The following is a 23,397-nucleotide window of genomic DNA, read 5'->3' as shown; positions in this document are numbered from 1 at the left end:
ACAAGTAAACATTACTCACATGGGTTGAGGACATGATCTTTCCTAAACTCAGACATAATGTCAAATGGCTAAACTGGTGGTGTACCAACATGATTATATTTCACTAAGAACTCTGCACAACTATCAAGTATTGCATAACCTTCTAATTACAGCATTTCAAGTTTTTTACAAGCACTTTTCAAGATCTGGCTGCCTTATCCATCTTTTCATTTTTAGCAAATTTTTTCAGCAAGTCCATCACCTCAGTGTTGTACTCTTCTGGTGTGGGTTTGTTTCCTGTGAGAGTAAAATAAACAAGATGACTAGATTATCTGACCAAAATATATCAGGGTCAGACTGCACAAATGATAGGCATTGTCACATCTACACAGTCATGTCAATTTCATTTGGGGATGGAATCAGTATGTGCAGTTAAATTTACATCCTCATTAAGTACAGAGATTAACATTAACAATATATGTGAGCATTTTAGTAAATTCCCCCTCATTACCAGATAACTCTTGAAGAAATTACAATTGCATCTTGATTGCATCTTGGCATCAAGACAAGATGGAGTTTAGGCCAGGAAGAAAAAATAAATTGTTCATCGGAATCGCTGCTTCTACTTTGGCATATTTGGAATTTTTTTTTTTGATCGCGGAAAATTCTTACTTCCGCATTACAAATATTTTTAGTACTGCCGCTGGTGGCTGTGTCGGGTTTTCGCGGGCACGGGATTTTGAATGAGACTTCATACGTGTTCGGACTTAGAAATACCAACACGTTGTTGTGACGTCTGAATTTGGCGAATCACGACGCAAAGTGGGTCGATTTGGCCAGAAATTTGCTCGTTTTGTAAAGGTTAGTATATGTCACATCATGAGTATTAATTTGATTGCCAACATTCGACGTGATGGCCAACAGTTAGTTCCAGAGACGCTATTCAGTGTTTGTCCTGATATTACGTTCGGCGATTTGTTCAACAAGATCGTGACAGCAGATGAACGGTGCATCCGATTGAATGAAAATTGCATCGAAAGTATAAAAAATTTACGGCAACGACAAAACACATGGTTGCGTCGATGTTAAAGTACGATCTGAATGATGACTATATAACTTCACTCCGATCACAGTACAGTGTTGTTAGACCATTGTGTAAAATGTGTATATATAGACAGTGGTAAAGAGGCCAAAACATGGGGCCAAAGTAAAATGAAAAAACTCAGATGCTAGCTCCCACCAGGACAATATTAAAGGACAATACTGAATTGTTGAATTTCAGTGATTTGCTGTACATTTCAGTTTTATTCTGAGAGAATGTTGAAATACTCAGAATATGTTGTGCAAACACTAACTGTGAATGTAATGGCCTATGTTATTGTTGGGAAATATAGTATTGAATTCAGTTACCAGTATCAGTGTTTCTTGTCTGAGATATTTCTGGTAAAAAGGGAAACAATTATCTTGCCTTGTCTGCATCTGTGCAAAAATGCCAGAGAACCGCGTTTACCTTCGGCCTAAAAAAAAATAAAAAATAAAATTTTCGCTCGCCGCTCCTGGGACTTGGTCCAAAAAATCCGATGAACAAGATTTTTTTTTTCTCTGGCCTTAAATTTGATTTTTTTTACAACTCTGGTGTAAGAACAGGAAAAGAAGGACTATCGGGAAGAGGATTTTGTATCAAATAAACAACAAACCAGTAGAAGCTACCAACACTTAGAATATTTGTACCTTTGCCTGCAATTAATTGTACTGGCCATATTAACATCATAAACACGATGGGAACTAATTTGGGATAATTGAATGGTGAATTTCTTTTTATGTTACACACTTGTTTTCATTAATACTTTGTTATATTGCAACATTCAGCTATAGGGCACCTACCAGGTTTGAGAAACTTAAAAAATATGACGATCCAATTATCCTAAATTAGTTCCAACCGTGTTCATATATATATATATATATATATATATATATATATATATATATATATATATATATATATATATATATATAACATTGACTGATGGCAAGTTCAATATTGTTTAAACTACAGCCTTTATACAAAATCCTATCGGAAAGGTCATGTTTAGAGGGCAGGTGTACATTTCTATCCTTTTTAAGTATTTTCTCAATTTCCTATTTGAGAACATAAATGTACAGAAAAATAAGCTTACTCAATTAGAATCGTCTTTTCAAAATTGTGTCCAAAACATAGAGTTCAGAAAACTGTAATGTGATTTGGAACAAGGCCTTTTCTGAAGAAAAAAACGAACCTTGGTTATTGAAATATAAACATGATGCATCCATATCATGTAGAAATGATATTATATCCAAAAGAGATGATTATACTTAATCACAGAAATCAATTTCAAGATGTAGCCTGAACAGAGCGGAATTGGTCACCTATATCAAGACAGACAACGCGCGTCCACTGCATCCGAACGCAGAATTAGGCTGAAATTGATTTCTCACATGATCGATTGTTAGAACTAACGTTTAAAGTTTTTTTGGTATTACTGAACATTTTTAAAGACATCAAAGGCATTTCTCGTGACTGGCTTCTCCCAAGGGAGAAATTATTGCGGGTTTTTGATGTGAACTTGATTTTGGCCGTTTATCTCCCATTTTTATTTGAGTACAACCCGTCTATGCGATTAACCGAGATATTCAGATATTTGAAGTTCAATAACTTTAGACGTAAAATTAAACAGCTTTAACAAATAGGAACATACAATAAACAGGGTGGAAATTTTAGGTAATTCCCGTGATAATGTTTTAATGTAAAACTTCCCAAATGCAAGTTAATATTCGTACATTTCCAAAAAGTTTTCATAACAGATGCATCTTTGAAGTTAAAGTTACAGGTGATATTGAATTTCTTCCTATATGGCAAAAACATTGAGCGTGTTTCAAGTCGTCGCATACTCCGCGACGATTTATTTCAAAAATACTCCCTGCCGTACATGTTTATTTGTTTTAATAATTGCCCAATCTGACACTGTACAAGACACGACACAACATCATGAACATATACTTGTACATGCAGCTGTGTGTATGGCGATACTCAAAACGGAACATCCACTGAGTGGTTTTATTTGCCCGATTAACACAGCAAAAAATATGTAAAACTTGCGACTTGAAGAAATAGTGACTTAATGTTCGGCCGTGTGGATTTGATAAAAAACGATTGTTTTCGCGATCGGGCTCTGCGAAAAATAACATAACGTAATCGAAAGGGAAAACAAAAGAAAGAAAGAAAACATGAGTCTTGTCAGTAACTATCAACGAATCAACATATAAAATATAAAGTAGTATACGTAGAGTACAAATCTTAATTGAACGAATATTTCCTTGAAGTACCGGCTTTTCAGTAAGTAGCTTACAAATGCAACTGGTCATAAAATACAATGAAAGTTTAAGAGTATGCCTTATTGCTTTATCAGTTTTTCATAATTCTCTTCTAGATGAGAAATGTGTCCCTATGATACAAATACTATATGTTGAGGTGATGTGGATTCTACTATATTACAGTGCAGGACTTTCATTAAGTTTTTTTAACGAGTCAACAGGCTGAAAACATTTATCAGGAGGCTAGTTAAGGCAGTGACCGAAGGTCATCGGCAGGGGGGAGAGCTCGAGAGGGCGGATGTGCCCCCTTTCGAAGGGGGGTTTTAGGGGGTCTCCCCCTAGAAAATTTTGAGATTTTATGGCTTTTTTACAGCTATTTTGTGGCTTTCCAGATTCTTTTCTGTGCATTTTAGGAGCTACATTTATTCAGTATTTTATGAAGTTTGATAACTGTTTTTGTGTAAAACCATTACAACACAAACATGGAAACAAGAATCCAAGGAGAGCAAGTACCAAAAAGCGACTGAGGAAGAGACCGCACACTGGTTTCGAAACGTAGCGTCAAAGGATCACGCTGTCATTTGACAGCCAGGTTACGGCTACGTCTCGCCATGGCTTATATCTACACCAATAGCCAAACACACAAAACAAACATAAACACAAAGAACGATATAAATAGTATAAGCGATTTGTGGAGCCGCTTTTCCTTTATCATATTTAATAAAAATAATATGAGTCGAACAGTAAATATTATCTCATGTGATCAGTATAGTACACAACAACATCGGAGTAAAATTTGATGAACCAAACTTAGAGTCGAGACGCTGCAGGCCACGCTTGAAAATGGCGACTGTACAGTTGTGGTCACCATGAGTACGGCATGAAACAAATTAGAAACGGGAAAAAGTCCAACATTTTTTCAACCTCGTATTTTATGACTCATTCGACTCACTATTCAAGATAAAATATCGTTTAGCACAAAATTAGCTTTACTCTTGGTGATTGATCGTTTCTCTCGCTGCTCGATTGCCAGAAATGACTACATACGTTCTCCACCATATACTAGCCTCATGGCATTATACGGTTTTATTTCATTTGACTTCGTAAATCCCACATTTGCAACTACGTAAATCCTTATCGCGGCATAAATTATTGACTTTCAAGAAATTTGAAACAATGAAAAATTACCTCTTTTCTTTCCTCCCGACCCCATAAGGGGCGGACCATTAGATCTTGGGGTGGTCAAAAACAGAAAAAACAAATTTCAGAGCAGAAAGTTAAGAAAAAATCTGCAAACTATAGTTTGCAAAATAAAAAAAAATAAATAAGAATACAAATGCGTAAAAAAAATCTGGGGGAGGTCAGGAGAGGGGTGTCCCCCCTCCTGCCGTTGGAGGTTTTGAAAACTAGTTCCTGCAGAAGCCTTCCACACGGGTGTCAGAACATAGGTTTGTCGCAATATATGGGTGTCGGAACATAGGGTGGTCACCGTATTGATCAGACCATTTCGTAGAAATGGGACGTAAGCTCAACCCGCACATAGGTCCTTGTTAATAGTAAATATGGCAGACATACTATGAAATATGTTTCAACAGAAAGTTACAATTGCTCAGAAAAATGAATCCCTTCTATATCACAGAGGGACATTAACAGGAAATAACCAACAATATGTATGTATAGTTAATCGCACGAGTAGGTGTGCTGTTACAGTTGTAATCACCACACTTATGGTCAGGAACTTGTAAACATCACGAGGCCGAAGGCCGAGTGATGTTTACAAGTTCCTGACCATAAGTGTGGTGATTACAACTGTAACAGCTCACCTACGAGGTGCGATTAACGACTTATACCACGAAAAACAGGCCAATCTTCTCTAAAATTTGAAAATTACTACCAATAAATTGTCGACTTTTCATTTGAACACCCACAATGGAATGGAGCGACCCATTGTACGTCGAAAGGTTCACAGAGGTCATTATGCACCTGGCATGCGAGTTTGGGAGAATGACCTATCCCAGACAAGTAGGACAAGGGCTCTGGTCAACTGCAAATCTGCATTTGAATAAGGGCTACAGAGTGGTATAATGCACCTGTGTAGAAGGAAACTGTTTTAGTCTGATTGGTTAAATAAAATGGCTTGCCTTACTCTATCTTGTTGGCTATTGGCTAGGGAGAAGGCATTCAATCTGTAGATGCATGTGATTGCCTCGTGGATGCATCAGGCTTTCAATGCCATTTTGGTGTTTTTGACTGGTCAAGATGGATCTTGTCAACTTGTCTGATCTGATGACCCTAGAGACTTCCTAGAGGTCCATGGACGGCCATGTAAAAACAACCAAAGTGGATTTTACACGGGCAAACTGCCCTATAAGAGCAGCCCCTACTACTGTAACAGAGTTCATCCAATCCACGATGTGTAGTTCAACTTATAAAAAGAACTTGGCGATGATACCGCCGACAGGACTGTACTATCGACGACCCTTGCCAAGGGGTAATCAAGTTCTCCTACCAGAAAGTAGGCGTCTTTACGTGAAGCAAATGTGCGAGATGGCTTGGATAGAAGGCCATCACACTGGGCATTCTGGCAAGGTAATTTATTCTTTTACTAAGATATTTATACAATCATAAAACGAATTCTGTAAAGTTATAAAATTAAATTCATTGATCAAAATATTTTGTTGTGTGTGTGGCAATATCACAGAATTTCTTTCCTCTATTCCACAAACGTATTAAATAAAAAGGCTGTACTTATTTCCATGCTATTTGTGACATATGTTTTGTGTTTGATAATTTCAGGTGAATGTGGCAACATCTTTGTACCATCAGGGATTCGATGAGCAGCTTATCAAAGAACAAACAGGTCACAGATCAGATGACGGTTTACGCGCCTCAAATGTTTGTCGATCTCACTACAAAAGCATGTGTCGAATACATCTACCATTTTCATCTAGTGTTAAATCAGAGGAAGCTGTAAGTAAACCAGTTTCTTAAGTTGCTACGAAACAACATAACAAAACAGACAGGATTGGTCCAACCCAAGAAGACGCCGAATCTAAAAATAGACAGATCTCCATCAACAAATCATGTTGCTTATATTGAGCATGGTTCAAAGAAAGTTAAAATTGAATTATAAAATGTGATGTTATAACATATCAGTTGAAAAATTGTCTTTATTGTGTTATCGAATGTGTGTGAATGCTTTAGGCATCTCGACTGGGCCTATTGTTCTCATGCAAATTAGTAATCGTTCATACTTTTTTTCATATTTAAATAAGTAATCACTACACTTTTATTGATATGATAATGATTTTCTTTCATTAAAGTGTGGTGATTACTTATTTACATATGAATAAAAGTATGATTGATTACTAATTTGCATAAGAACAATAGGTGGCAGTCGTGATTTCAGGGATAAATGGATGTCAAGAACAATAGGTCACATGACCTGGAGTGGTATAAATCTTAAAACGGCAAGGTTTATGCATACACAATGGAGTGGAAAACTGTCTATGGATTGTTATTACATGGCGTTACATGCGACTGCAGCTACGGATATAAATGTACGTCACGCTCTGTTTCAATTTGTATGACTTTTAAAAGCGTCCCTGTGTGCGAAACTCGCCATACTGCTCACTGGGAAAGATTTACGACGATCATGAGACCCGAAATTGTAAGTTTTCGGTGCTATCAATCTCAAATAGAAGGCGGCTCTCCCGGGGACTAACTTTACAACAGTATATGAAACATTTATATTTGAATCTTATTTTGAGAGAGAATTGGGCTTACAACGTTCACTGATGCCACAAATTGAGACATGATATTCTCAGAGTCAGTACAGAACACTTTGATAGTAATATGGAAAAAAGAAATATTGTCCTGAGGCTGAAGGGAATGATGTTATAAGACGAGGGGGGCTCTGCGCACAATGTATATAATATTTAAAATACAGGCACCTCCACCATACTAAAGACAGGGCTTATAACTTTAACAGATGGCATGTAGGGGACGTGATATAATCAGGGTAAGTAGACAACACTTTGATAATTATATGCAAAATGGATTATTGTACTCAGCTCTGATGTCATAGGTAGTAGGGGAGGGCTTTGTGTATAATGCATAATATACAGGCAAGAACACAATACTAAAATGGGGCCTATAACTTTCACTGATGCCCCGAAGGGGGACATGATATTCTTAGTGTCAGTAGAGAACACTTTGATAATAATATACAAAAAAAATATTGTCCTCAGGCTTAAGGGACTGATGTTATAAGACGAAGGGGGAGGGCTCTGTGTACAATGTATAATATACAGGCACCTCCACCATACTGAAGACATGGCTTATAACTTTAACTGATGCCACGAAGGGGACATGATATTCTCAGAGTCAGTAGAGAACACTTTGATAAAAAGATGCAAAAAAGAAATATTGTAGTCAGCCTTAAGGGACTGATGTTATAGGGCGAAGGGGGAGGGCTTTGTGTATAATGTATAATATACAGGCACCACCACCATACTACAAATTGGGCTTACAACTTTCACTGATGCCACAAAGGGGGACATGATATTCTCAGAGTCAGTACAGAACACTTTGATAAAAAGATGCAAAAAAGAAATATTGTAGTCAGCCTTAAGGGACAGATGTTATAAGACGAAGGGGGAGGGCTCTGTGTACAATGTATAATATACAAGCACCTCCACCATACTGAAGACATGGCTTATAACTTTAACTGATGCCACAAAGGGGGACGTGATATTCTCAGAGTCAGTAGAGAACACTTTGATAAATGATGCAAAAAAGAAATATTGTAGTCAGGCTTAAGGGACTGATGTTATAGGGCGAAAGAGAGGGCTTTGTGTATAATGTATAATATACAGGCACCACCATCATACTGAAGACATGGCTTATAACTTTAACTGATGCCAAGAAGGGGGACATGATATTCTCTGTGTCAGTAGGGAACACTTTGATAAAAATGTGGAAAAAAGAAATATTGTAGTCAGCCTTAAGGGACTGATGTTATAGGGCGAAGGGGGAGGGCTTTGTGTATAATGTATAATGTACAGGCACCACCACCATACTACAAATTGGGCTTACAACTTTCACTGATGCCACAAATTGAGACATGATATTCTCATAGTCAGTAGAGAACACTTTGATAGTAATATGGAAAAAAGAAATATTGTCCTGAGGCTGAAGGGAATGATGTTATAAGACGAGAGGGGCTCTGCGCACAATGTATATAATATTTAAAATACAGGCACCTCCACCATACTGAAGACATGGCTTATAACTTTAACTGATGCCAAGAAGGGGACATGATATTCTCAGAGTCAGTAGAGAACACTTTGATAAAAAGATGCAAAAAAGAAATATTGTAGTCAGGCTTAAGGGACTGATGTTATAGGGCGAAGGGGGAGGGCTTTGTGTATAATGTATAATATACAGGCACCACCACCATACTACAAATTGGGCTTACAACTTTCACTGATGCCACAAATTGGGACATGATATTCTCATTGTCAGTAGAGAACACTTTGATAATAATATGGAAAAAAGAAATATTGTCCTGAGGCTGAAGGGAATGATGTTATAAGACGAGGGGGGCTCTGCGCACAATGTATATAATATTTAAAATACAGGCACCTCCACCATACTAAAGACAGGGCTTATAACTTTAACAGATGGCATGTAGGGGACGTGATATAATCAGGGTAAGTAGACAACACTTTGATAATTATATGCAAAATGAATTATTGTACTCAGCTCTGATGTCATAGGTAGTAGGGGAGGGCTTTGTGTATAATGCATAATATACAGGCAAGAACACAATACTAAAACGGGGCCTATAACTTTCACTGATGCCCCGAAGGGGGACATGATATTCTCGGAGTCAGTAGAGAACACTTTGATAATAATATACAAAAAAATATTGTCCTCAGGCTAAAGGGACTGATGTTATAAGACGAAGGGGGAGGGCTCTGTGTACAATGTATAATATACAAGCACCTCCACCATACTGAAGACATGGCTTATAACTTTAACTGATGGGACGAAGGGGGACATGATATTCTCAGAGTCAGTAGAGAACACTTGATAAAAAGATGCAAAAAAGAAATATTGTAGTCAGCCTTAAGGGACTGATGTTATAGGGCGAAGGGGGAGGGCTTTGTGTATAATGTATAATATACAAGCACCACCACCATACTACAAATTGGGCTGACAACTTTCACTGATGCCACAAAGGGGGACATGATATTCTCAGAGTCAGTAGAGAACACTTTGATAAATGATGCAAAAAAGAAATATTGTAGTCAGCCTTAAGGGACTTATGTTATAGGGTGAAGGGGGAGGGCTTTGTGTATAATGTATAATATACAGGCACCACCTCCATACTTAAAATTGGGCTTACAACTTTCACTGATGCCACAAAGGGGGACATGATATTCTCAGAGTCAGTAGAGAACACTTTGATAAAAAGATGCAAAAAAGAAATATTGTAGTCAGGCCTTAAGGGACAGATGTTATAAGACGATGGGGGAGGGCTCTATGTACAATGTATAATATACAAGCACCTCCACCATACTGAAGACATGGCTTATAACTTTAACTGATGGGACGAAGGGGGACATGATATTCTCAGAGTCAGTAGAGAACACTTTGATAAAATGATGCAAAAAAAAAAGAAATATTGTAGTCAGGCTTAAGGGACTGATGTTATAGGGCGAAGGAGAGGGCTTTGTGTATAATGTATAATATACAGGCACCACCATCATACTGAAGACATGGCTTATAACTTTAACTGATGCCAAGAAGGGGACATGATATTCTCTGTGTCAGTAGGGAACACTTTGATAAAAATGTGCAAAAAAGAAATATTGTAGTCAGCCTTAAGGGACTTATGTTATAGGGCGAAGGGGGAGGGCTTTGTGTATAATGTATAATGTACAGGCACCACCACCATACTACAAATTGGGCTTACAACTTTCACTGATGCCACAAATTGAGACATGATATTCTCATTGTCAGTAGAGAACACTTTGATAATAATATGGAAAAAAGAAATATTGTCCTGAGGCTGAAGGGAATGATGTTATAGGACGATGGGGGCTCTGCGCACAATTTATATAATATTTAAAATACAGGCACCTCCACCATACTGAAGACATGGCTTATAACTTTAACTGATGCCAAGAAGGGGACATGATATTCTCAGTGTCAGTAGAGAACACTTTGATAAAAAGATGCAAAAAAAAAAATATTGTAGTCAGCCTTAAGGGACTGATGTTATAGGGCGAAGGGGGAGGGCTTTGTGTATAATGTATAATATACAGGCACCACCACCATACTGAAAATTGGGCTTACAACTTTCACTGATGCCACAAAGGGGGACATGATATTCTCAGAGTCAGTAGAGAACACTTTGATAAAAAGATGCAAAAAAGAAATATTGTCCTCAGGCTTAAGGGACAGATGTTATAAGACGAAGGGGGAGGGCTCTGTGTACAATGTATAATATACAGGCACCTCCACCATACTGAAGACATGGCTTATAACTTTAACTGATGCCACGAAGGGGACATGATATTCTCAGTGTCAGCAGAGAACACTTTGATAAAAAGATGCAAAAAAGAAATATTGTAGTCAGGCTTAAGGGACTGATGTTATAGGGCGAAGGGGGAGGGCTTTGTGTATAATGTATAATATACAGGCACCACCACCATACTACAAATTGGGCTTACAACTTTCACTGATGCCACAAATTGGGACATGATATTCTCATTGTCAGTAGAGAACACTTTGATAATAATATGGAAAAAAGAAATATTGTCCTGAGGCTGAAGGGAATGATGTTATAAGACGAGGGGGGCTCTGTGCACAATGTATATAATATTTAAAATACAGACACCTCAACCATACTAAAGAGAGGGCTAATAACTTTAACAGAAGGCATGTAGGGGACGTGATATACTCAGGGTAAGTAGACAACACTTTGATAATTATATGCATATTGTACTCAGGCTTAAGGCACTGATGTCATAGGTAGTAGGGGAGGGCTTTGTGTAAAATGCATAATATACAGGCAAGAATACAATACTAAAATTGGGCCTAAAACTTTACCTGATGCCAAGAAGGGGACATGATATTCTCAGTGTCAGTAGAGAACACTTTGATAAAAAGATGCAAAAAAGAAATATTGTAGTCAGCCTTAATACTCGGGGAGCTAGGACCACCCCCTTTGCACCCCCAGAACTACTTACTGCTTTACTGGTGAGGACTGCAACTGCTGTTTTAAGGGTAAGGGGAAGATTCTTTCAATAAAGAAGTTAGACAAAAAACAAGATATCATGAATTTTTTTGCTCGACTGGGTGATAATTTGGAAGTAGATGATGAGCTTGTTGATGGTCTGGAACAGTTTGTGTGCTACATGTATGGTTTCCCAAGAATGCAGAGTGTGAATGCTGTTCGAGTTGTAATGCTGAAGAAGATGGTTGGTGAAGGTGAGCTTATCACGAGGAAATCTAAGGTAGATCTGTCCAAGATACCACCTTGCAAACAGTCACTAATCCCACACATTAAACGTGCAAACTACCGTGTAGCACAGTGGAAAATGGCACACATCCCATACCTGACATCCCTCCTCCGATTGCCCATGGATGGACAAGGAGGCCAGGAGAACTCATCGAACCAGTCTGGACTGAAGGAGCTATCCTTCCTACTCTTCTAGAAGAAATCATAGAACGTGATGTTGCGAAAGTGTTGCCAGAAGCTACGGAGTCAGAAGAAGATGACACTATGGATATGGATTCTGATATTTCAGATTTGTAAGACTCCGATAGTGACTGGTAAAACCTAATTGTAATTTGCCAGACAGAAGTATGTGCAAGCAGGAAGCAATCGCAAACCATAAAAAGTGACCATATACAATTACATTACGTTAACATTGTAATAATGGCGAAAAATACTTGCTTTACAGAATGGTAATCTGTTCTTTTCCATTTTTTTGGACAAAAGACAAAAAAGTTGTAAGCAGAAAGTGATAAACTGCCACAATATAAATTCTTATTCATCTTTTTTGTTTTGTTTTTACTGTTAACCTTTGATATATTTCGAATTTAGCTTTACATAGTAGTTAGAATAGAAGTGTATTCATTTTGGTCTGAAAAATTTTGGCCAACCCCCCCCCTCCTTTGGAGCCATTTTGACACTACTTTATTATGAAAACTTCAGAATGAAAACATTTGGTAAAGTGTTCTTGTTTTTTCATACCAAAGTTCTCATTTTATTGATGTTTTAAAATGATTAAGTTTTTCGTTTGCTGTTATGTTCCGTATTAGGGGAGACTTTAATGGAAAATTAACCACTTTGGCAGCCATTTTGGACACCATTTTGAATGCCATTTTTAATTGAGATTATGCAAATGGAGCAAGTTTGTTATCAATAAATGTCTTTTGATCCAACTAATCCAATCCAATTGAAATTATTGTTTGTTATGTGTTTGCTGAGTTTTTATAAGACATTTAAATTAAAAAAAGCCATTTTGGCGGCCATCTTGGACGCCATTTTGAATATATAATTAGGAAATGCAATTATTTAGGCATATAAACATTTATTGTGCCCTGACACATTCGTCTCACTAAGTTTTTTTAATATTAAGTCCTTTATATGAAGTTTTAATGCAATTTACTGAAAACCCCCTATTTCGGGCGGCCATTTTGGACGCCATCTTGAATATCCGGCTTGCAGCCTCTTTTTATTTTTGGGAACATCTCGATTGTGTTTTTGGGTCGTCTAAGGAACCTAAAAAAGTTGGTTTGATTGAGTTCTGGGGGGGTGCAAAGGGGGTGGTCATAGCTCCCCGAGTATAAGGGACTGATGTTATAGGGCGAAGGGGGAGGGCTTTGTGTATAATGTATAATAACAGGCACCACCACCATACTTATAATTGGGCTTACAACTTTCACTGATGCCACAAAGGGGGACATGATATTCTAAGTGTTAGTAGAGGACACTTTGATAATAATATGCAAAAAATAAATTATTGTCGTCAGGGTTAAGGGAGTTATGTTATAGTACGAAGGGGGAAGGCTGTGTGTCTAATGTATAATATACTGGAAAATGGTTATGATTGTCAAATATACCCCATTTTGAATGCATGTAGTGTCATCACAGGAAGACTGTATGACATTATTGACAGTATTACAGTTAGAAGATGGGTGTCGACGCTAGTAATACGTCAATATGATCATATTTTTAAGTCCCTTAATCTATATCCAAAGAGCCATACCACAACCAATAAATTATGCGATATGTACACGATACTGACGGAGCTATTTCGTGTAGGAGAAGAGCCTAGAATTATAAATAGACCCTAAGGAAATAATTCACCTGTTGTAAAGAAGACTTTATGCTGAATAGAAATTTTTCTGTTTTACATGCAACAATATGTCCAGGGAAGTTATCATATGCGGAGGGGATTATATGTTGTTCATGCAAAGAAGCTAAGATGTCATATTAGTTGTGTTTCGCTGAATCTCAACAATTCACCAGTGTATTACAAATGTATGTAATGTACTTGTAAATATTTTTGATGTAGCAAATGTAAATATCCCAATGTATATATGAAGCCGCAAAGTATTGTTTTTTTTTTGGGGGGGGGCAATAGCATACAGAGCAGCGTAATCAATTTTATTACATTAGTTAGAGTACTGTAGCCAGTCTCCATGTGAGAGCATGAAAACATACATTAAACTGATGTCCGTATAAAGTAATGCATAACTGTGCATTACATGTATGCACTATGGGTACATCTGTATTTTTCATAAAAACGAGAGACCACAACATTGTGAACAATGTTGTGACTTTTATTTATATTAAGAACAAATAATGTAAATCTTTGTATGCGCATACATAAAATTTATAAGTCCCTTCATTTAGGTCACTTTACACGATCCTATGCACGAACACATAGAGACAGTGACAACCTTTTGCCAAGAATATATATCCCAGAATCGTAAAAACCATACTTCGGCATTCCGTAATTTTCACATATTGATCTCTAATACCACTGTATATACCATCTTATCCGTCAGATTATAACTGCAAGTCATGTGCCACGTACAGTCTTGCTTGTATATGGTGCATTGTGCACATAGCCCTCGCCATGTGTTTAATAAAATAAATATATGAAGTGTGAGCACAATATTTCATTCCTGCCTATTGTTATCAACGCGATCTCTAACATAACTTTGAATATCATGTTCTTCATGGTATTGATAGAAAGTAATTGCTCTCTTTAGTCTGGCGATTGTATATCATGCATTGTCCCTCACATCAGAGGACAATATTTCGTTTTCGAATCTTGTTATTAAAGTGTTCTACTCTACTTAAACATTAAAGATCATTTCTACTTCATCGCATCAATGATTGAGATCTGTATGGTGCTAGAACTTTTACATATTGCATTGTATGTAGCCCCACCTCTTTCCTCCTACACCATAAGTCCATTAAGCATGAGGACAAAATTTTTCTTTTGCAAGTTGGAATCAACATTTTCTTTACTGACACTGTCAATATCATGTCCCCCTTCGTGGCATAATTTATAGTTTATGGGCCCCGCAATTAGCATGGTGGTGGTGCCTAAATATTAGACATTATACACGAAGACCACCCCTTTGTCCCATAGGATAAGTCCCTTAAGCCTGATGACAATAATTAAACTTTGCATATTTCTATCAAACAGTTCCCTATTGAAACTGTGAATATCAGGTCGCCCTTCGTGGCATAAATGAAAGTTATAGGTCCCATCTTTAGCATTGTGGTGGTGCCTGTATATTATACATTATGCACTAAGCCCTCCCCTTTCGCCTGACAACATAAGTGCATTAAGCCTGAGGACAGAAAATAACTTAACTTTGCATATTTCTATCAAACAGTTCCCTACTGACACTGATAATTCATGTCTCCCTTCGTGGTATAATTAAAATTATAGGTCCTGTCTTCAGCATTGCAGTGGAGCCAGTATATTACACATTATGCACTTAGCCCTTCCCCTTCGTCACATAAGATAAGTCCCTTAAGCGAGAGCACAATATTTCATTTTTGAAACTTTTTATCAATATGTTCTCTACTGACACTCAGAATATCATGTCCCCCTTTGTGGCATCAGTGAAAATACGGCTAGTTTTCAATCGGGTTCGAAAGTTATACTCGCTGTCTTGAGCATTCTGGTGGTGCCTGTATATTGTACATTATACGCAAAGCCCTCCCCCTTCGCCCTATAACATCAGTCCCTTAAGGCTGACTACAATATTTCTTTTTTGCATCTTTATATCAAAGTGTTCTCTACTGACACTGAGAATATCATGTCCCCTTCGTGGCATCAGTTAAAGTTATAAGCCATGTCTTCAGTATGGTGGAGGTGCCTGTATATTATACATTGTGCACAGAGCCCCCCTCGTCTTATAACACCAGTCCCTTCAGCCTGAGGACAAGATTTCATTTTTGTATATTATTATCAAAATGTTCTCTACTGACACTTAGAATATAATGTCCCCTTCGTGGCATCAGTGAAAGTTATTATACAATATACACAAAGCCCTCTCCCTTCGTCCTATAAGATAAGTCCCTTGAGTGTGAGCACAATATTTCATTTGTGAATCTTGTTATCAATATGTTCTCTTCTGACACTGAGAATATCTTGTCCCCCTTCGTGGCATGGGTGAAAGTAATAGGTCCTGCCTTCAGTATGGGTGTGCTGCCTCTATATTACACATATACACAAAGCCCTCCACCTTCGTCCTATAGATAAGTCCCTTAAGCGTAAGCAGAATATTTCATTTTGAATCTTGTTATCAATATGTTCTCTTCTGACACTGGGAATATCATGTCCCCCTTCGTGGTCTAAGTGAAAGTTATAGTTCCTGCTGTCAGTATGGATGTGCTGCCATATATTATACATTATACACAAAGCCCTCCCCCTTCGTCCTGTAAGATAAGTCCCTTAAGCGTGAGCACTGTATTTCTGTATTGAATCTTGTTATTAAATTGTTCTCTTCTGACACTGAGAATATCATCTCCCACTTAATGGCATCAGTGAAAGTTATAGGCGCTGTCTTGAGCATTATTGTGGTGCCTGTATATTGTACATTATACACAAAGCCCTCCCCCTTCGCCCTATAACATCAGTCCCTTAAGGCTGAGTACAATATTTCTTTTTTGCATCTTTTTATCAAAGTGTTCTCTACTGACACTGGGAATATCACGTCCCCCTTTGTGGCATCAGTTAAAGTTATAAGCCATGTCTTCAGTATGGTGAAGGTGCCTGTATATTATACATTATACACAGAGCTCCCTCTTCGTCTTATAAAACCAGTCCCTTAAGCCTGATGACAAGATTTCTTTTTTGTATATTATTATCAAAGTGTTCTCTACTGACACAAAGAATATAATGTCCCCTTCGTGGCAAAATGAGAGTTATATGTTCTGGCTCTATATTATACATTATACACAAAGCCCTCCCCCTTCGTCCTATAAGATAAGTCCCTTAAGCGTGAGCACAAGATTTCATTTTGAATCTTGTTATCAATAAGTTCTCTTCTGACACTAAGAATATCAGGTCTCCCTTCATGGCATAGGTGAAAGTAATAGGTCCTGCCTTCAGTATGGGTGTGCTGTCTCTATATTATATACACAAAGCCCTCCCCCTTCGTCCTATAAGATAAGTCCCTTAAGCGCGAGCGCAATATTTCATTTATGAATGTTGTTATCAATATGTTCTCTTCTGACACTGAGAATATCATGTCCCCCTTCGTGGCATAGGTGAAAGTAATAGGTCCTGCCTTCAGTATGGATGTGCTGCCTCTATATTATACATTTTACACAAAGCCACCCCCCCCGTCCTATAAGATAAGTCCCTTAAGCGTGAGCACAAGATATCATTTTTGAATCTTGTTATCAATAAGTTCTCTTCTGACACTAAGAATATCAGGTCTCCCTTCATGGCATAGGTGAAAGTAATAGGTCCTGCCTTCAGTATGGATGTGCTGCCTCTATATTATACATTATACACAAAGCCCTCCCCTTCGTCCTATAAGATAAGTCCCTTAAGCGTGAGCACAGTATTTCTGTATTGAATCTTGTTATCAATATGTTCTCGTCTGACACTGAGAATATCTTGTCCCCCTTTATGGCATAAGTGAAAGTTATAGGCCCTGCCGTCAGTATGGATGTGCTTCCTCTATATTATACATTATACACAAAGCCCTCCCCCTTCGTCCTATAAGATAAGTCCCTTAAGCGTGAGCACAAGATTTCATTTTTGAATCTTGTTATCAATAAGTTCTCTTCTGACACTAAGAATATCAGGTCTCCCTTCATGGCATAGGTGAAAGTAATAGGTCCTGCCTTCAGTATGGGTGTGCTGTCTCTATATTATATACACAAAGCCCTCCCCCTTCGTCCTATAAGATAAGTCCCTTAAGCGCGAGCGCAATATTTCATTTATGAATGTTGTTATCAATATGTTCTCTTCTGACACTGAGAATATCATGTCCCCTTCGTGGCATAGGTGAAAGTAATAGGTCCTGCCGTCAGTATGGATGTGCTGCCTCTATATTATACATTATACACAAAGCCCTCCCCCTTCGTCCTATAAGATAAGTCCCTTAAGCGTGAGCACAATATTTCATTTTTGAATCTTGTTATCAATATGTTCTCTTCTGACACTGAGAATATCATGTCCCCCTTCATGGCATAATTTAAAGTTATAGGTCCAATCTTCAGTATTGTGGTAGTGCCAGTATATTGCACATTATACACAACGCCGTCCCCCTTCATCCTATAAGATAAGTCCCTTAAACGTGAGCACAATATTTCATTTTTTAATCTTGTTATCAATATGTTTTCTTATGACACTGAGAATATCATGTCCCCTTCGTCGCATCGGTGAAACTTATAGCCCCTGTCTTCAGCATTGTGGTGGTGCCTCCATATTATACATTATACACTAAGCCCTCCCCTTCGTCCTATAACATAAATCCCTTAAGCGTGAGGGCAATAATTTAACTTTGCATGTTTCTATCAAACTGGTCTGTACTGACACTGTGAATATCATGTCCCCTTTTTTGCATCAGGGACTGTAATGGGCCAGATCAGTATGATGCTAGTGCTTGTGTATAGTGCACTATGCACAAAGCCCTCCGCTTTCGTCCAATAAGATAAGTACCTTAAACGTAAGGACAATTTTTAATTTTTGCATATTTTTATATGTGTTCTCTACTAACACAGTGCATATCATATCATAGCCCCTAAATGGTATCAGTGACAGTTATAGGTCCCCCCATCAGGTTTGTGCTAGTGCTGGTATATATTGCATTATGCATAAAGCCCCAGCCCCCGTCCTTCTTCTACTGACATAAGTCCCTTAAGCGTGAGGCTAATATTTCATTTTAGCGTATTTTTATCAAAGTCAGGACAATGTTTAACTTTTGCATAGTGTTATCAAATTTTATCTACTTACAGAGAGAATATCGTAACCCTTCGTATTCCCCCTTCTCCCTTCGTTTTAGTTTTTCCTTTACACACAAGTTAGTTACATACCCAAAACATATTTCCTCCAACTATCGACGTCTCGATAGAATAACCCAAAACAAAACAAAATGGGGACTACGCTGAGTGCTGAGCACGATCCACGTTTCCAAGCTTTTGCCTCAACGAACGTGCGACCCTATCACATATCATATGGTTATAACGCTGCCATATCGCATATAAATACAAAGTTAAGAGGTCTACTGAGGACATGGAAGTCAATAAACATGGCTTCAGAAGAAAAAACGTTCCTGGAGAAAATCGATGACAATTTTCTGGTCTGTGGTATCTGTTCAGAGCGATATAAGAACGCCAAAAATCTACCGTGCCTACACAGCTTCTGTGAAGAATGTTTGAGTCAACTGGTGAAGAAAACTGGGAAACTTGAGTGTCCAATATGTCGCCGTACGCACCAGATTCCTGACAATGGCGTTTCCGGTATTCCCACAAACTTTTTTGTCAACGAACTGGTCGAAGAGTTTAGAAAACGAGAAGGCTCCTCAGATCAGACAACATGCGAAGGTTGTGACGAAGCAGAAAGTGTCAAACACTGTGTCCAGTGTGATGTCAATTTCTGTAGAACCTGCGCAAAGTCACATAGTCGAATGCGCAGTTCGAAGTCACATCAACAATTGACTCTGGAAGAATACAAAAGCGCAAAGTCCACTGACCCAGTTTCGGTACAAGGGTCGACCTACTGTACCTGTCACGAAGACTTCTTTATTGAGCTTTACTGCTTTACCTGTGATGCACCAGTCTGTCTGAAGTGTACAGCATTCGACCACCGAAGTCACGACTATTGCTGTGTGAAAGACGCAGCTGAAGATTACTCCAAAGTGTTGAATGAGATGATTGACAAAGTGAAAGTGAAAGAAGTTGAAATCAGAGATAGCAAGAACGGGATCACCTCCATGCAAGAATCGCTTGACAAAAGATCAAAGACAGTCGAAAAGAAAATCACAACACACATTGAAAAGGTACGTGAAGATTTACTTCGCATGGTGCAGGAAGGTGGTGACACAATTTTGACAGAGCTGAAAGATGAACACAGTACAAGGAAGACGGAATTAAACTCACAAATGAAAGAACTTGAAATCACTGAGAACGATCTCAGCAGTGCGAGAGAATACGCAGAAAAGCTGGTGCATTATGGGAACGCCGCCCAGGTAATGGCTGCAAGGAAGAGAGTGTCTGCGCAAATGGAGGAACTTCTGAAAATCGAAACTAAAATCAATCCAGCTGTAACTGACAGCTTGGAGTTTCTACCATGCACTGACTTCTGTAAAGAGAGAAGTCTTGGAACACTGCAAAAAGTAGATGTTTCTAAGTATAGAGTGTCGGCAACTCCGAAGTACGTCAGAGTTGGTGATGACATCATTATCACCATCGCAACAGAAGGTCCGCATGAAGGTGCTGCAAATGTCAGAAATGTCTTCGCCACAATGAAGACACCAGATAACAAGATGGTGAGCGTAGAGGTCACAGACAATAAAGACGGTACCCGACTTTAAAATCTGAAGTGCAGATGGAGGGTGATCATGAAATATCTGTGTCAATGTTCAATAAACCAGTAATGGGATCATCGGTAAGAGTTAAGGTGATCCCTAAGAAAGGGTTGATGTGTAAATTTGGAGAGTCTGGCAGAGGTATTGGTCAGTTTAATAATCCATGGGGAGTGACTGTTACAGAAACAGGGCATGCAATAGTTTGTGATCAAGATAACCACAGATTGCAGTCTTTCACTTTATTTGGGAAACCTAAAACTACATTTCAATTTACTGGTCAGGCTAATGTTGTGAAACCCTATGATGCAGCTGTATCAGTCATTGGTGAAGTATTCGTCACAGATTTGGGAAATAAGCAGGTGATTGTCTGTGATGAGAATGGCAAACAAGATAGATGTTTTGGTAAAGGTAAATTTAAACACCCAGTTGGTGTGGCTATTCATCCTCTGACGGGAAGGTTTATGTTATTGATTATAATGGTCATTGCATCCATGTTTACAGCCAGGATGGTAGCTACATCAAATCATTTGGTAGTAATGGCAGTGGTGATGGTCAGTTTAACCACCCTGAATACGCAGCAATTGATTATACTGGCAAGGTCTATGTATCAGATCATTACAATCACCGAATCCAAGCATTTGATGGTGATGACAACTTCCTGTATACCTTTGGCACCAAAGGAAGTGGTGATGGTCAGCTGAGTTCTCCATATGGAGTCGCTGTGGACAAGCACGGCTTTGTGTATGTTGTTGATAATGGTAATAACAGAATAGTAAAGTTTGAATCAGGTGGCAAATTTGTTTGTCGCATTGATAGTGTTGATGATGGATTGAGTGAACCCTTTGGTGTCTGTGTTACTGATGACGAACCATTTGGTAAAGTCATAGTGGTTGATAAGGGCAATAGCTGTGTTAAAGTATTTGCACAATAATTTACCATCATGGCAGGAAAGATAGTTGTTGAGCATCTCCTTGATTGCCTTCCTTGGCAGCTAGATGTTTATTCCACTGTTTCTGATCTAGAAGTGCAACTTTTATGCACATATGTTTGGATGATGAAAAGACAATGTAGCCATGTGAAATTGTTGGTTAACTTTTATAGATGGTATGTGCAAAGCAAGAAAGAGATGTTTTTCTTGTGAATGACACAAAGTATTGCATAGACCATTTGGTATTTTGTAATTAAGTTATTGTTTTGCTTTGACAAAAAATAATTATCGGAATTATATGATAACTTTAAAATTGACAGTGAATTTCGTATTCCTGATTGAATTTCAGACAAACAACAACACTAACAGAATTTGAGAAAAAATATGGAAAGTCATTGTTATGTTTTTGGTCATAACATTTTTATAAATAATGTTAATTATGACTGATATGATGATACAGGTTTTAATAAATTAACGCCCTCAATAACAAGAAATAGTTTTTTTCAGTATTGGTGTCAGATCTTCGACTTCTATTGTATAATATCAACTGCTGTAATGAAACTCGATCAATGTCTTTAAATGCTCAGTTTTGACACAATGACACTGAATTCCACTTACAAGATTTCTACCATTCTGTTTATTTTAAGTGTGAGCTTTATTAGGCAAGAAACCATTTTACATATTTTTATTCTACATTCAAATCATAGACAGTCATGTGTTTCTACCTTGAATGTGCAAATTGATATTTATGTGACTAACGTAAGATTTATATTTCTACACAGCAAATGAAAACTCTACAGGATTTGTCACTGTCCTTTTTCATTTTAATTCGTACAGTGCCTTTCTCAATGCCAAATGTGTTGATAGTCTAGCAAAACAATTAACCGTAATAATTCTTCAATGTAAATCTGAATTTGGTGCTTTCACAATTGCAGTATATTTCCATCATATTTCACATTTATGTCTTTACTCAATACACGACAGGAAATGCAAGCAACTATTTGATGGAAATTTCTTTACCCAGAACACAATGGGCCACTCTGATGTGAGTGCATTAGCTCTATAATGTCTCCAAGTCTTTAAAGGACACATTTGGAGACAGTTCGCAACTTCCCTAAGATTTAAAACTTCTCCCTTGATATTTATGTCTTTTCATTTGTCCAGTCCACGAGAGTTTGTTTCAGCATAGTGGCTTACAACAAAACATACTTTTACTTAACATGAAAAAAGTAATCTCCCTGCTAACTGAACAAATGAAAATGAATCAATTTATCCCAAAGTTTACAAATTGCAATTTAAACTTAACCTCCATGAATCATCCCATCATCTTGAGATATTCTAACTGTGACTGGTTTAGACTAAGTATGTAAATCCAATGAAATAGACTTTTTACAATTGGTGAAAATACTATCACAGTAAATTTAGCATGTTATAAAAGTTACCTGTCAATACTGTAGTATGGGCTGCAGTTGCAATCACTCTCTGCATTGAGACCAGAGTGGAAAATCAGTAATGTTAAAGGGACAAGGTCAGCCGTTCTTCATGAATTTTGTTTGGTGCAAGATACTACTTATATTGTTTGACATGTTGAATGATACTGAATGAATGGGTCACCATGCATATATTCGACCCCGGTTTTAGACACAATACTAAAACCATTGGGAAAGTGAATTAATGGTCATGACCATTAATTCATTTTTGCGATCGTTTCATTTGTCTAAAACCTGGGTCGAATATATGCATGGTCACCCATTCATTCAGTATCATTCAACATGTCAAACACTATAAGTAGTATTTCGCACAAAACAAAATACATGCAAAAATGGCCAACTTTGTCCCTTCAACACAGCAGGTGATAGTAAACCCATTTTGTGATTATGATCCTAGTACAGAGAATGATAACGTGTGGAATAGATAAAAGGCGGCCGTACAATTTGACTACTGATCTGTAAAAAGCGCGAGTTCTGATGTACATTTTCCGATAAGAGCCAATGCCTTCAATTTTGCAAAGATAGCCGATTTCAAGTTCACAACAGATTCAAATA

The 23,397-nt window shown here is 37.8% G+C and overlaps 1 protein-coding gene across 1 annotated transcript in view; it reads right to left on the bottom strand.

Moving 5' to 3' along the window:
* Positions 1-178: 178 nt before the first annotated feature.
* LOC139145306 (succinate dehydrogenase assembly factor 2, mitochondrial-like) overlaps positions 179-23,397 on the bottom strand; it is a 79,448-nt gene continuing 56,229 nt past the window's right edge. Inside the window, exon 4 of the mRNA XM_070716360.1 lies at positions 179-276. Coding sequence (XP_070572461.1) covers positions 179-276 — 98 coding nt within the window. The remainder of the gene's footprint in view (positions 277-23,397) is intronic.

This window comes from Ptychodera flava, chromosome 1 (genome assembly GCF_041260155.1).
Source record: "Ptychodera flava strain L36383 chromosome 1, AS_Pfla_20210202, whole genome shotgun sequence".
In the NCBI taxonomy this organism is placed as follows: domain Eukaryota; kingdom Metazoa; phylum Hemichordata; class Enteropneusta; family Ptychoderidae; genus Ptychodera; species Ptychodera flava.
This window is presented reverse-complemented; position numbering and strand designations above follow the sequence as displayed.